The following is a 12,743-nucleotide window of genomic DNA, read 5'->3' on the forward strand; positions in this document are numbered from 1 at the left end:
TTACTTGTGAGCAACGGCACATTTAAATCTTACAAATATAGTTATTTGGCTTATATAGATATCGTTATGATATTTATAGATATCGTTATGATCGTTATAGATATCGTTATGATAGATATCGTTATCGCCTGAAATGAAAAAAACATATCGTGATATGAAAAAATCTCATATCGCCCAGCTCTACATATGTCTGCGATGTTCGCACACTCTCAGTCCGACACACATGCGCACACACACCGTGACCTTTGCAGCAAAATTCTCAAACTCTGAAATATTGGCTGGACAGCTTATTCTGAGGGTTATCAGGCAATATAAAGTGTAAACCATCAAGTCTTGTTCTCCACTTTTGGCACGCAGTTTAATTCTATAGTGCTATACACATACACTGCACCACAGTGGGATAAACACATACTGCCAGGTCTGAGGTTTAAGGTGGCATTCAAACAAAAGGCATGTTCTCCAAGGAATATAAATTTTATAGGAATATTTATTTTATTTCTCCGACTTCAGAACCTTGAATCTGAGAGTTTTGCAGACTCTTGTTATCAGCATTTCTTTAAAAACAGAAATTTCAGATATTATTCCTGGAATTTGCTGGTGCCATTCATTCAGTTTTTCAGTCTAATTGCCCCCGGGAATACTGGACGTTACCTTACACATCTGTTCGAGCTCTTCGTTCAGCATCTGGTGATTCTTCATCTCCTTCCTTCCTTTTGGATGTTACTATCACCTGGGATTGCCACATCTATCACAACTGCCCTCTTCTGCTCCGAGTTACCACCACTATATCCGGTTGGTTAGCCAGCAGCTGTTTGTCAGTCTGGATGCTGCAGTCCCAGAGGATCTTAGCGCCGTTTCTCTCAGCACCTTTAGGAGGTGTGCCTCATGACGACTTCAGATCCATGGGCAGTACAGATATTTGTGAACACTAGCCAGTTATTTTAGTCCCAAAAATATCTGCATTTGCAAATGTTGTAAATATATTAATATAAAGAACATATCCTTTTTGCCTTAACAAAAACTTGACAGCTTGAGAAATCACACAAAGCACAAAGTGACTGGTTAAATACAATATGCAAATTTAGAAAAAGAAAAAAAAATTGAGTCTTTGTTAACTGAAAAAGGCACCCAAATGACCCAGTTGTATAAATTACTTTCTGGAAGTAGGGCTGTGCGATATGACTAAAATCTCAAATCTCAATATAAGACATTTATCGTCCTGACAACGATATAAATACAAAAATGTAATATTTTCTGTAAATTCTGTGAATCTCGGGCAACTCTGTTTGCATGAAGTTTTTCCAGCTGGGCGTCCTTTACCTGGAATCGAGTGTTTTAACCACCTGACAGCTCTTTTTTGCTTCTCATCCGTAAACTCTCTGCATGCTCTTTCACGTGATTCGGTTTATTTTGAAAAGTCTCAACAGGATCTTGAGCTTTATTGTGAAAGGTTTACGTGAAAAACAAACGAGCGGCAGCGGAGCCATGGTTTTACGTCATTGTTGCTAACGACAACACGTAAAAACAGGCGCTTGTCCGTCTGTAGTGTAGTTATATTAAATATAAGAGAAAGAGAGAACTTTAAGAAATTAATATAGCCACTACAGTCTCCATCAAAACGATGAAAAAAAATATTGCCGTAAACAGTTTATTTTATGACACCACGAAACAAACGATAGCGTAATAGGAAACGATAGATGTTTTTATATCGTCATCGGATATCGTTATATTGAACAGCCCTATGTGGAAGTGCTTTTACACACACAGATGACTTTGTTCACTAGTTAAGATCATAACATTTATGCATGTATTTGTCCAGCTCTTCTTCTCAATGCTGGTTTGTACAGATGATGTGTAATAAAAAGCCTGCTAATATAAAAACTGTCCATTTTGAAATTATTGCTAAATAAATATTTTCTTTAGAGAATGACTCACAACACAATAAGAACCACCGAAGGTTCATGCGTGGATTGTCTCCTTACAACTCTTCTCATTTTTATACTCGCACAAACACTACACTCACATAAAAGGCGTAAAATTTGTTCACCATGACTCATAAAACTGTTACATAAACTTGCATCATAACTTGATATCTGATGTATGTAGTTGAATCAGTTCTACTCCCATGTGCCCAAACATTAAGCCCCTGTATACTGTCTGTATCACAAATAATGGCCATTTGTGTGTTTGATGAGCGCCAGCACAATGCCAGATTATCCCCAAAGACCGGTGGCCACGGCTGACTGTTTGATGAGGAGTGATTTAAAGGGCTCAGGGAAGAGCTTCCCTAAAGCTCAACACAAAGAAATCCCTGTTAAAATACAGTCCGAGACAAAGGTCTGAGTCTCTGAAGTGATTACAATCTATCTGTTCTCTAAGCAAGAGACCCAGTCAAAGAAGCCTGAGAGGTAAGTCTGCATGCTACACAACTTGGTATGAGACCCATGTGATCTGCTAAGGTCGACAACATCTGCACAGGAGATTGAACACTGATCACAGCAGGATTACACTTGAAACTAAAATGTGACACTGAAACACAGTGACCTAGCACCAAGCTGAAAGAAGCTGTGCATTAATTAGCCAGTAACCTGTATATGTGGTCAAACTGCATAATTAGAAAGAAAGAAAATATGAAGTATTAGAAAAAAAGACACCAACATGCTGGGAAAAAATTCAAAAATATATGTATTTTACAGTTTTAAAGGGCAAGACGGTGAACAAGTCAAGGGAACACATTAAGGCATGAGATATACTTGATTTTAATTATACACATGATGGTGAGTGTTTGGAGCTTCAGTTGTGAATGTCATCAAAAAATAAAAATATGTGTTTCAAGAAGATTCAAGAAGCACTCCAACGGTAAGTACCAGAGTCTGTATAGGCATGCTGGCATCTCTATGATGTGCTGTTGCCTCTGCACAGAGACAACTACACTTCATTATCAGTGTCATCTTAGGTATATGTAAATTAGACATAGGAACAAACAACTCTGATCGTTTAGTGGTTTGCTTGCCAAGCAAAAGCTCGCTGGTTCAATTCTAGCCAGAGAGACAAATTCCCATTGTGCATGACGAAAAACATCAAGCACGATCAAACCATCAAAGCCACCCGCTGTGGCGACCCCTGTGACAAGGGAGCAGGGGTAAAACAAAATGAAGACGTTGAGCTTTATCAATTGAAGTCCCACTGAGAATAAATTTCTTAAAAGAAATGGGCTGCCCTGATATTTACTGTTTTAGGTCATGCAAATATGGAAGCCCTCTGGTGGAATCCTCCACTAACACGTGTAGTAGGGAGTCAAGCACATAAAATGTTATATCATCACTGCAAGCGGATGTTTACGTTACTGCATGGTTAAAAAGCAAGTATCTCTTGCCTGAGGTCAACAGGTTAATGTAAAACATGTCATGTTTTGAAACTGGCAGATACCTTCTCTGTTGTGTTAGCTGGCAGCGCTCTCTTTTATTGGCCTTTCCTACATTTCATTTATGCTTATGTATCGTATGGCTCAACTGACCAACAGCAGGAGTGTAACAATAAGCAGCCAATTTTCTCAAGTGACACTTCCAATACAGTCGAAACGAATAAAAAAAATAAAAAAACGAAATAATAGGACTGCAAAACTGTGTTTAAAAAAAAATGACATAAAAGCCTTATTTTGTGCAATTCTACAATGAATGAAAAATAAGAAGACAACATAAAAAGAGCAAATACTCTGTGGCTGTATGGTCTGTCAGCTTTGAAGCACAGTTAATGTCACAAGACAACAAATACTATGCCAATTATATTAAAACACTGCCCACTAGATATTAAAATATTGCCCACTAAAACATGCCCACTATAGATTACAGTGAATACTTTGATCGGACTCTTGTAAAATTACTGTCATGTCCTCAGTCACCCAAGAGCCGTACTGTTATCGATGTTATTATTCAAACAGAGCGACTGCGCCTCGCGCTACTTGCTAAATGACAACAATCTGGCAGAAGTCTGTCACTATTCGGAAAATAGTCAAAATCTGAGCTAAACATCTCGATGTGCCTGCCTGATTTTAATAGTTAAACAGTTTACATTTGTATTCTTTCATGGAAAAAAAATATAAAGACAATTGTTCAAGCCTTAGAAGAACAATAACCTGAACACCATTAAGGTCTCCAATAATGGGAACAACAGTCCTTCACTTTCCTGTTGGTTGATCCTCTTCACTTGTCTCTTCACAAGCACAGTTTGGGTCACAACACTGTAGAGGTCAAGACGTCACAGACAAATATTTTCAGGGACTCAACATTGACTTTTCACTTTCAGACAGGAGATCAGTTCTTTACGTGCCTGACAGGCAGAATAGAGTTGTAGCCTTCCAATATCATTGATGATGGATATGGAATAAGCAAGGCTTTGGGCTTGCAATCCTTAAATATCCAGGTCCAGGTCTTATGGTATTCACTCAGTTCATCTTACAGTGATGTGTAGTACCTCCTCTATAGCATTAGTCCAATAATTCTCTGTGCTGCCCAGCTGTATAGCTGCCCTAGCTATATATGTACCCAAGCCCTAGGCGTCAGTTGTGGGCATCTTGGGATGCTATAGGTACAAAAGTAGGATTGGGAGAGAGGAGCAGTGAGGCTGCTGGTACGGGAGGAAGCAGCAGGGTTAGGTCGGGAGAATCGCTCCCGACCACTAGGACTGTTTCAGCCGTTTTCTTGGGGGACCCAGGAAGGGACACTGGGCCGAGGCCAGAGAATGATAGGCCTCCGCAACCAGGTGTGGGTGAGAGATCACCATGGATTTCCATCCTGATGTCTCCATCACATCAGCAGCGTGACTGAGAGAAAAAAGGGAAATGAAATACAAAGGAAACGGAAAGCAGGAAAAGATGTTAAATTAAGAAACTAAACAGATATCCAAACAAAGTACACAAATTAATCTTTTTTCAGAGAGAAAGAGTTTGGGATTATAAAACTCCATCTGTGTGGAGAGCAGCTTTGAGACATTACAGATTTGTCATACCAGCTGGTGAGGCTGTTATTTATTTTATATTTTTAAATATTTAACCTTTGAGGTCATCTTTGTGATAAATAACATCACACAAATAAAAAGGCATCATTAAAGTTGCACAAATATACAGGCATGCGATAAAAAGGTTAAGTCATAATGTTTTTTATATCATATCATGAAATAATTACTTGATTAATCAGCTAATGAACAGGAAATTATTCAGGAAAGATTATGATCATTTGTTTATTTATGAGAGTCGATTTTTAAACAAAAATGTTAAACATTACCTTTTGTTAAGTTTTAATTGTGAGGATTTGCTGCTTTTCTGGGTCTAATGAACTAAATCTTTTGGTTTTTTGGACTCTTTTATACAATACTATTACACAGTACTCTTAACATGTACTATAATTCATATATTATAGTATATATAGTAAGCAGAACACAATATTAACAGATAGATGGTTCATTTTAGAGACCACATGAAAATCTCACTGTGAAAAGCAAAAAAAGGCACACAAATGATGACTAGTTCCCCATTTTCAAAGCATTCCACGTTTAGGTTTCATTATTCACACCTGGTATTGTAATGAGGAGAAATAAAGATGGCTAGCATGTGCCTATTTCAGCTGAATTAATTCCATTAACTGTTCATTTGTTTGCTCTTGAAAGATCCTCAGACATTTAAACTAAATTGTTTTTCCTTAGTTGGGAAAAGGGAGGAAAAAGTTGGGAAGGTTTTCTAATTAAGTGCTGATCAGTTTACTTGTGGTTGAGCTTACACCAGCAGACCCTGTGGCAGTCTTCAACCTCCTGACACCCTCAGGGTGCTGGGATGCACTATCACGCACACTGCTGTGTGGCCTTTAATGACATTTTTCATGTTTTATTGTGTGTAAATAAACAACCGCATGCGTGTGCGTGTACACGTGTGTTTATGTTTTGGCGCGTCTGCTCCTGGCTGTTTGTGTGTGTGTCTGCGTGAATGTGTGGTCCTATGGTTTCCACACAGCAGCTCCAGACCTCCAGCCAACCTCTGACCCTATTCTCTGTGGAGGAAGTGAAGCCCTGCTCACAGTAATGGCCAGTACGCTCAAGCTGAGGGCAGTGAAAGGGCACAAGGAGAGCAACCACAGCAGGAGAAGGAGGGGAAGGGATGGACCGATGGAGGGGAGAATAAGACGGCAGCAGTGACAAATAAAGAAAAAGGGAGGTGACAAAGAGTAATCAAACGTCACGGAGGGAGGGAGATAGGGAGAGTGACTGGGAGTAGAGCAGTGATGTGAAGGTAAGTCAAACTATAGTCTCCAGTCAGTGGTAATTATAAGTTACCAAAAAAATCTACTAAAAAGGCATTTTGTCTGTGCTTCACATTACTCGTGTTGTGTTTACATGCTGGTCTAAAAAAAAAAACTCTGTAAGCTTTTCTGTAAACAAAGTGGATTAGGAGAGTTTAGGTGCCTTTCCTCTCTGCTGCATCCCTGGTGAAGACGAATAAATGAGACAGAGGAAGGATAAAGAGGACTCTTATTGTCTCAACTACATGACTGTAAACTGCTTGTAAGGACTGGTGTGGAAAGAGGTTAAGGTGCTTCTGGGGGTAGGATTATTGGTTTCTCTGTGTCGTCCGTTTTCGATATTTGTCCTCTAAATTGATTTTTGTTTTGCTGCTCTTGTTGCTGTCGATTGTGTCTGCAGGAGCTGAGTTGATAACGCTTTGCTGGCCAGGAGTCCCCTGTGGCCAATTTTCCCACCACCACAACAACGCTGTCGCAAATTAAACTGTCATAACGCCCATAACCACAATTAATGACTGGGATTAGGGGGAGAAATCTGCATTACTGAACACCTTTAGGCACACATGAGCTCTTAAGCACAAAACAGAGGTGGGAGACGGGGAGAAAAGGGGGGAAAGGAAAGGATAATGGGAGTGAATGGAAAAGGCAGGGAGACGAAGCCCAGGCAGGAACAAGGAAAGGACATGAAGCTGTAAAGAGAGGACAGAGGAATGAACAAAGGGATGGAAAATGTGTCTGGCTCTAAGGCACACAGTTTGAACAAACACGGGTAAGGTGATAGGCAATTCAGGTAGCGACTGAGAGAAAGCCTTTTGTTTCAAGTGGGCATTGAAACACTGGATCAATCACCTGTCGGTGGACATAAATAGTAGTCATTGATGCTAATAGGCCACATCGTACCTAAACAGGCTGCACGCAACACGATTAACACCAGCAGCTGAGGTTTATTGCTAAATGGACCAATATGATACAGCAGCAAAATCATCTGATCTGGAGATTAAATTAAATTTCCTCGGGAGACAAAAATTGCTCCCACTGAAAATTAATGACATCCCCTGACAAAAAGCCGAACGCAGAAGCGTGCGTGTGTCGGTGAAAAAAATATTTGCATTAGTGTGGAGGTAGTTCTCAAGATGGATGATCTCAGCGTGAGCGTGTAACTCACTAGTTGATGAAGTCCACAGCCTGCGTCTTGAGCTGATCTGCACTGTGCAGGTCGGCCAGGATAAGGATCTCTGCGGCATTCTCCACAGACAGATTCGTGCAAAGAGCGTCCTCACACATCACCTTCAACCTCTCCAGAGCATACTACAAATGACAGAGAGGGAGGATAAACAGCAGGTAAACTAAATTACTTAAACAGCGCTGCCACCAACAACTGTAGCAGCGGTGTGTAATGATACGGTAACACAGAATTACTCCACCGCAGTCGCAACAAGCATTAAATTGAATAAGAAAAAAATATGGCAAAGAGAAGGGTAAGTGACAGATATGTATACTGAGTTGGAACTGATGATGGAATAGCATTACACGAGAAGCGAAAAATTATTTCCACTGAGTCTGATTACAAAATTACCAGCTACAATAACCTTCTCTCATATTCACACACACTTCAAGATGACTCGTAGAGGTTTAGCGGGGGACTACAGTTTAATGTCGCAGTACTTCCTTTTAATTTAACAAGTTACATTCCGTCTATCTACATTCAGTGACATAAAGCAGTCGATTTAAATGATTTGTCATTAAATAAGACTTTTTTAAAACGACAAGTAAGCATGTGGAAAGATTTAAATAGGGCTACTGGTTCATGAAAATCCCAAAACTACCAGTTTATATTTATTGTTGAATGCCAAAAAGACAGGAATTATCCGTCTTGCTCCAAAGACACAAGTTAGGAAACTAGTGACGAGTTAACCTCCTAGGACCTGGCGTCCACACATGTGGACATCACATTTTGGGTTATTTTAGACCAAAATACTCAATTTTGCTCTACTGGGGCCTGATATCCACTTACAAGGACATTATACCTCATATGTGGCTCTTATTTTCCTTAGAAACAAAAATCAGGTAAAAAAAAAAAAAATCTGGTAATTCTTTGTTTTTACATTCATCAGGTCCCAATATGCCCAAATTTCAAAGAGAAATTAAAAATGCATGCCGTGGAAGAGTTCAGGTCTTAGGGGGTTAAATGTTTTTTGGTTGCAAGTGTTTTAAACCCTTTGGCAAAATTTCTACAAAGTCTAAGATCGTGGGAGCAGTGAAGCTATGCTGAGTCACATGGTTCTTTGAGCCAAATTTGCACATTAAGCTACGACTATTAGGAATGTTCGTGATTTCATAATCACGTAAAAAGAAAAAAAAATTAGAGCTAGTAACTAATTAGTAATCTAATTAGTCTCTGATAAAATGATACACATTTACCGACCACTATTTAACAAGCACGGAAAAATAATGCATTAGTGATCTGCGATAACCAAGACGAGTAAAACAAGTTCAACCAAGGTGAATATAGATGACTTGGTATAAATACTAAAAACATACAAAGGTAAACACTACTAAAGCCTTTACACTACTTGGAACTCCTCTGTGAATAAATTAGTTCATACAAAAAGAATCAAACAAAAATGGTATCACATGCAAACTATGCCAGCTAAAGCTCATATATCATAAGTTTACCACAAGATCTTTCCGGTACAGAAGACTCACTCAAAATGTGATTTTACAGAAACAGACAGGAAACACTGAATATCCGGCATGAGTACAAGAATAAACAATGAGGAAAACGATTCATTGGAAGTGTGTGCATGTCTTTACCTTGCACAGTTGGGTCGGCTTTATCCTTTGCTATAAAAGTATGTTTGGATGTGTAAGTATGTGTGTTTAGAGGTTGAGGAGCATTTGGTGCTTCCCAGGTGTATTTTTGGGAACATTATCATGCATACCAGCTTGTGTGTAAATGTACATAGTAGCAGGTGCAATGCACACACACACTCTTTGTACCTTGTCAGCTGCAGCCAGCAGGTCATCAGCCATCTTGTCCAGGTTGGGGGCCTTGCCTGTGTAGATGAAGCACATCATCTCTTTGAAGACATCTGGCTCCACGTCATTTATCTCCACACGGTTCTGAACGGGTAGAGAGGACAGGAGAGGAGAATACACGCAGGGTTTAACAGAATAAAAGAAAAGAGAAGAAAAACAAACGCTTTGACAATCCTTCAAAACTATATATGGCAGCAGTGTCTTTTTTATTTCATGTAAATTTCCCAAAACCCACCTGACTTAAACTCTCTCACCTTGTTTAGTACACACACACACACACACACACACACACGCACACACACACACACACACACACAGACACACACACACACACACGCAGTGATACAACAAAACATGTTCCAAAATCACAATAGAGAAAGAAAGAAAAAAAACACCTTGAAGAACCTTCTGAGCAGTCAAAACACGTTTCAGCAAAACTACATTCTAGTAAATTTATTTAACTCTTTTCAGCAGATTCAGGAGAATTAATCCTGAGCATTCATTCCTTGACGGTGCCTGCAGCAATCAAAGTAGGCTTTATCGCTCTATGGCACAGTGACGGTAACCTGAACCTTTCCCCTCCACACTGACAAGAAGAACAAAGCAATAAACCAATTATAACAGTGCTTTATCGTCACCACAGTGACCAGCGGCGTTTTAGCAGGGTCAGACTGGGTGTACCAACAGTTTAGTGCATTTGTGTCAACTCTGACCACTCAACACCAACATAATCATACTGAGAAATAATCGAAGCAGAGTCTAAAAGCTTCTGGTCTGAGCCTGCAGTCTGCCATGGTAGCCTTTTGCAGGAATGCACAAATCACACAAACACATGAAGCCGTGAAAAAATTAGTAATTCTAACAGGCAAAATAACATCAATGTGTATAATATCAAAAACAACACACCTATTGTTTCTAAATTAACCTCAAACTCATCAGAATCGTTATATTTCTAATTCCTTTCTATTTTTTCTACACTTAACCAATTTCATTCTGCTAATTTCTAACGTGTGTTGGAGCGTTAATGAAATAAAAAAGACATACTACCACCAAACTACCTTGGAAATCACATGAGAAAAAAAACATAACAGGACTTTCTCGCGTAATGAGAAGGCAGTGCCCAACCAGGTCTCATAAATAGACAACTCCTGTAGTTACAGTGTCTGAAGCTCCCCTCTATTCACAGAGCAGTCCTCTATCAGAGTGCTTCTTTATGAGCTCATTTGTCTCTTTTCTATAGAGTGCTGCAGAGGAGTGTTAACCCACCTATCTGTTTTCTCTGAGTCGTATGGGGACGTGGCCCACAATCTCTCCCTCTTTCTGATGAAGACGCCTACTTAAACAGCAATTAAGATGCATTTCCTGGCTCTGTGCTTTATAATTTCCCCATTTGAGCTCTGCAGGCATCAATATTCCGCTGACATGACGGCTAAATCACCACAGTTGAATCTCACCACCTCCTATCAGATCAACACAACCAACTGTGGCAGAGAGACTCAGTGCATCACACATGTACAAGCACACACAGACACAAACACTGTTTTGTTTCCATCACGTCAGACCTAAACTTAACCCTATTTACACTAATTTCGTGACCAAGCCTCACTAAACCATGAACTAATTTAATTATTTGTATTATGAGGACTGGAAGGGGAATGGCATCAGAGACATTATATTTATGGGATTTATGGGAGAATTCTGAAATGCTCCCAAAGAGCAAATCAACAACGGAAACAGGAAACAAATGAGCCAATCATGCTGTTACACTGACACACGAGAGGTTCACGACCCTTTTAGTTTTCTGGTGGCAGATGCAACTTTCTGCTCATTATTGTAGCGAGGGAGTAGCTACTTTTTAGCTCCTGTATCCCTAATGTGCATTAGAATGGAAAAAAGCAGAGACACTGATGGTGCCACCACCCTGTTATAAAACTGAGGGGGGGGGGGGGCAAAAACCTTTATAGCTTATTCTGGGACAGGAAATAACTGCAATGATTCATTCCAGGATGGCTGTTGAGTTGCGACACTTGCCTCAAGAGGAACTTGGATTGCATTTACCTAACTTTACATAAATTTGCACATAAATCTTCAACGTTTTTTCCATCTCTTAAAAGTATTATCAAGCTACTCGCATGCAGAACTGTAGCAACAGGAAGCTTGAATCCACACCGTCAACCTGCTAATAACACTAATCAGTCACAATAGCTCTCAGAACTATTCATACCTCCACAGTACTTACACTTTAGTTTTACATAATTAAATAAGAAGTTATAGGAGAGGCAGAAAGTTATCACAACTAGCATCATCTTTCCATCATCTCCACTGTAAATAGGACGACGTCAGACAGGTTATTTAAAATACACCCTTATGACACCGACTCCTGCCTTATAACTGTCTGCAAACCACTTCCCTCTTTGGAGCAGTTAATATTCCCACTAGACTCTCTCTACTTTCCTTTAAAGGTCAGTACTGTCAAGACATTTTGCTACTGATCAATGGCACCTATGCATGTGTTAAAGTTCACTAAAGTCAGAACTTATAAAAAAAAAAAAACAAATTGAGTAGATTTACTGTGCCCATTTCATTAAATTAATGAATTTTGATGTGAGGTATGAACATTTTGAGCAGCAGCAACACCAGGCACAAACTGCAGCACAAAAAAATGGCAAAAAGATATGTATATTAAAAAGATTAAAAAGAGATATCAAAAGGAAAACCAATTCCCTCATGACATTGAGTTCCAGGAACAGAGTGATCATACTGAAAGCAACAGAGACTTCAGTCATTTTGTCTGATACAGTCTTGTTAAGTCTACAAATAACACGCTTTATGCCATCAAAGAAATATCAAAGATTATACAAGTGATAATGATATAATCACTTAAGGATTTTTTCCATATAGTAGCTGTGATGACACCATATAACAGTCAGCAAGACATGAAGGAACATGTGCAGACACACTTGTTTAAAGAGGCAAGTGCTTCCTGATGCAACAGAAGGAAAGATTGAAATTTAAACATTTGACTCACCATGCACTGAGGGAGCAGGAGCGACAGAGTCAACTCACCTTCTTACTCTCTTCCATCTCGTGCTCAAACATGGCACTGAACACCGGCGAGCGAGCTGGGACAGAGAGAAACAAAAGGCCGAGACAGAGAAAAGAGGGTTTGTTATTGAGTGTAATGTTGATACACGGTGAGGTCTCTGATATCCGTTAACAGCTTGGCACAGGGCCGGAGGAGAGCAAGGACATGACTGACAGCAGTGACAGCAGTAGAGGCATCATGTGGAAAAAGTCAGCTCCTTTCTGCTGACAGACTCTTGACAGCCTTTCTCGTTTGTTTAGCCAGTATTCAGCGTTGATGGGCCGACTTGAGTGTTGCTTATCTCATATATTATGCCCTAATAAAGATCT

The 12,743-nt window shown here is 39.7% G+C and overlaps 1 protein-coding gene across 2 annotated transcripts in view; it reads right to left on the minus strand.

Annotated features, from left to right (window-relative positions):
- Positions 1-2,667: 2,667 nt before the first annotated feature.
- Positions 2,668-12,743, minus strand: part of spop (speckle type BTB/POZ protein) — a 97,975-nt gene continuing 87,899 nt past the window's right edge. For both annotated transcript variants that reach the window (XM_085454860.1, XM_085454859.1), the window contains 4 exons: positions 12,396-12,451; positions 9,291-9,413; positions 7,456-7,598; positions 2,668-4,822 (listed from right to left, as the gene is read on the minus strand). In XM_085454860.1, coding sequence (XP_085310986.1) covers positions 4,678-4,822; positions 7,456-7,598; positions 9,291-9,413; positions 12,396-12,451 — 467 coding nt within the window. In that variant the 3' untranslated portion in view covers positions 2,668-4,677. The remainder of the gene's footprint in view (positions 4,823-7,455; positions 7,599-9,290; positions 9,414-12,395; positions 12,452-12,743) is intronic.

Source organism: Copadichromis virginalis, linkage group LG4 (genome assembly GCF_057382275.1).
Source record: "Copadichromis virginalis isolate Kocher_CV1m ecotype Utaka linkage group LG4, C_Virginalis_male_GT1.1, whole genome shotgun sequence".
Taxonomy (NCBI): Eukaryota; Metazoa; Chordata; class Actinopteri; order Cichliformes; family Cichlidae; genus Copadichromis; species Copadichromis virginalis.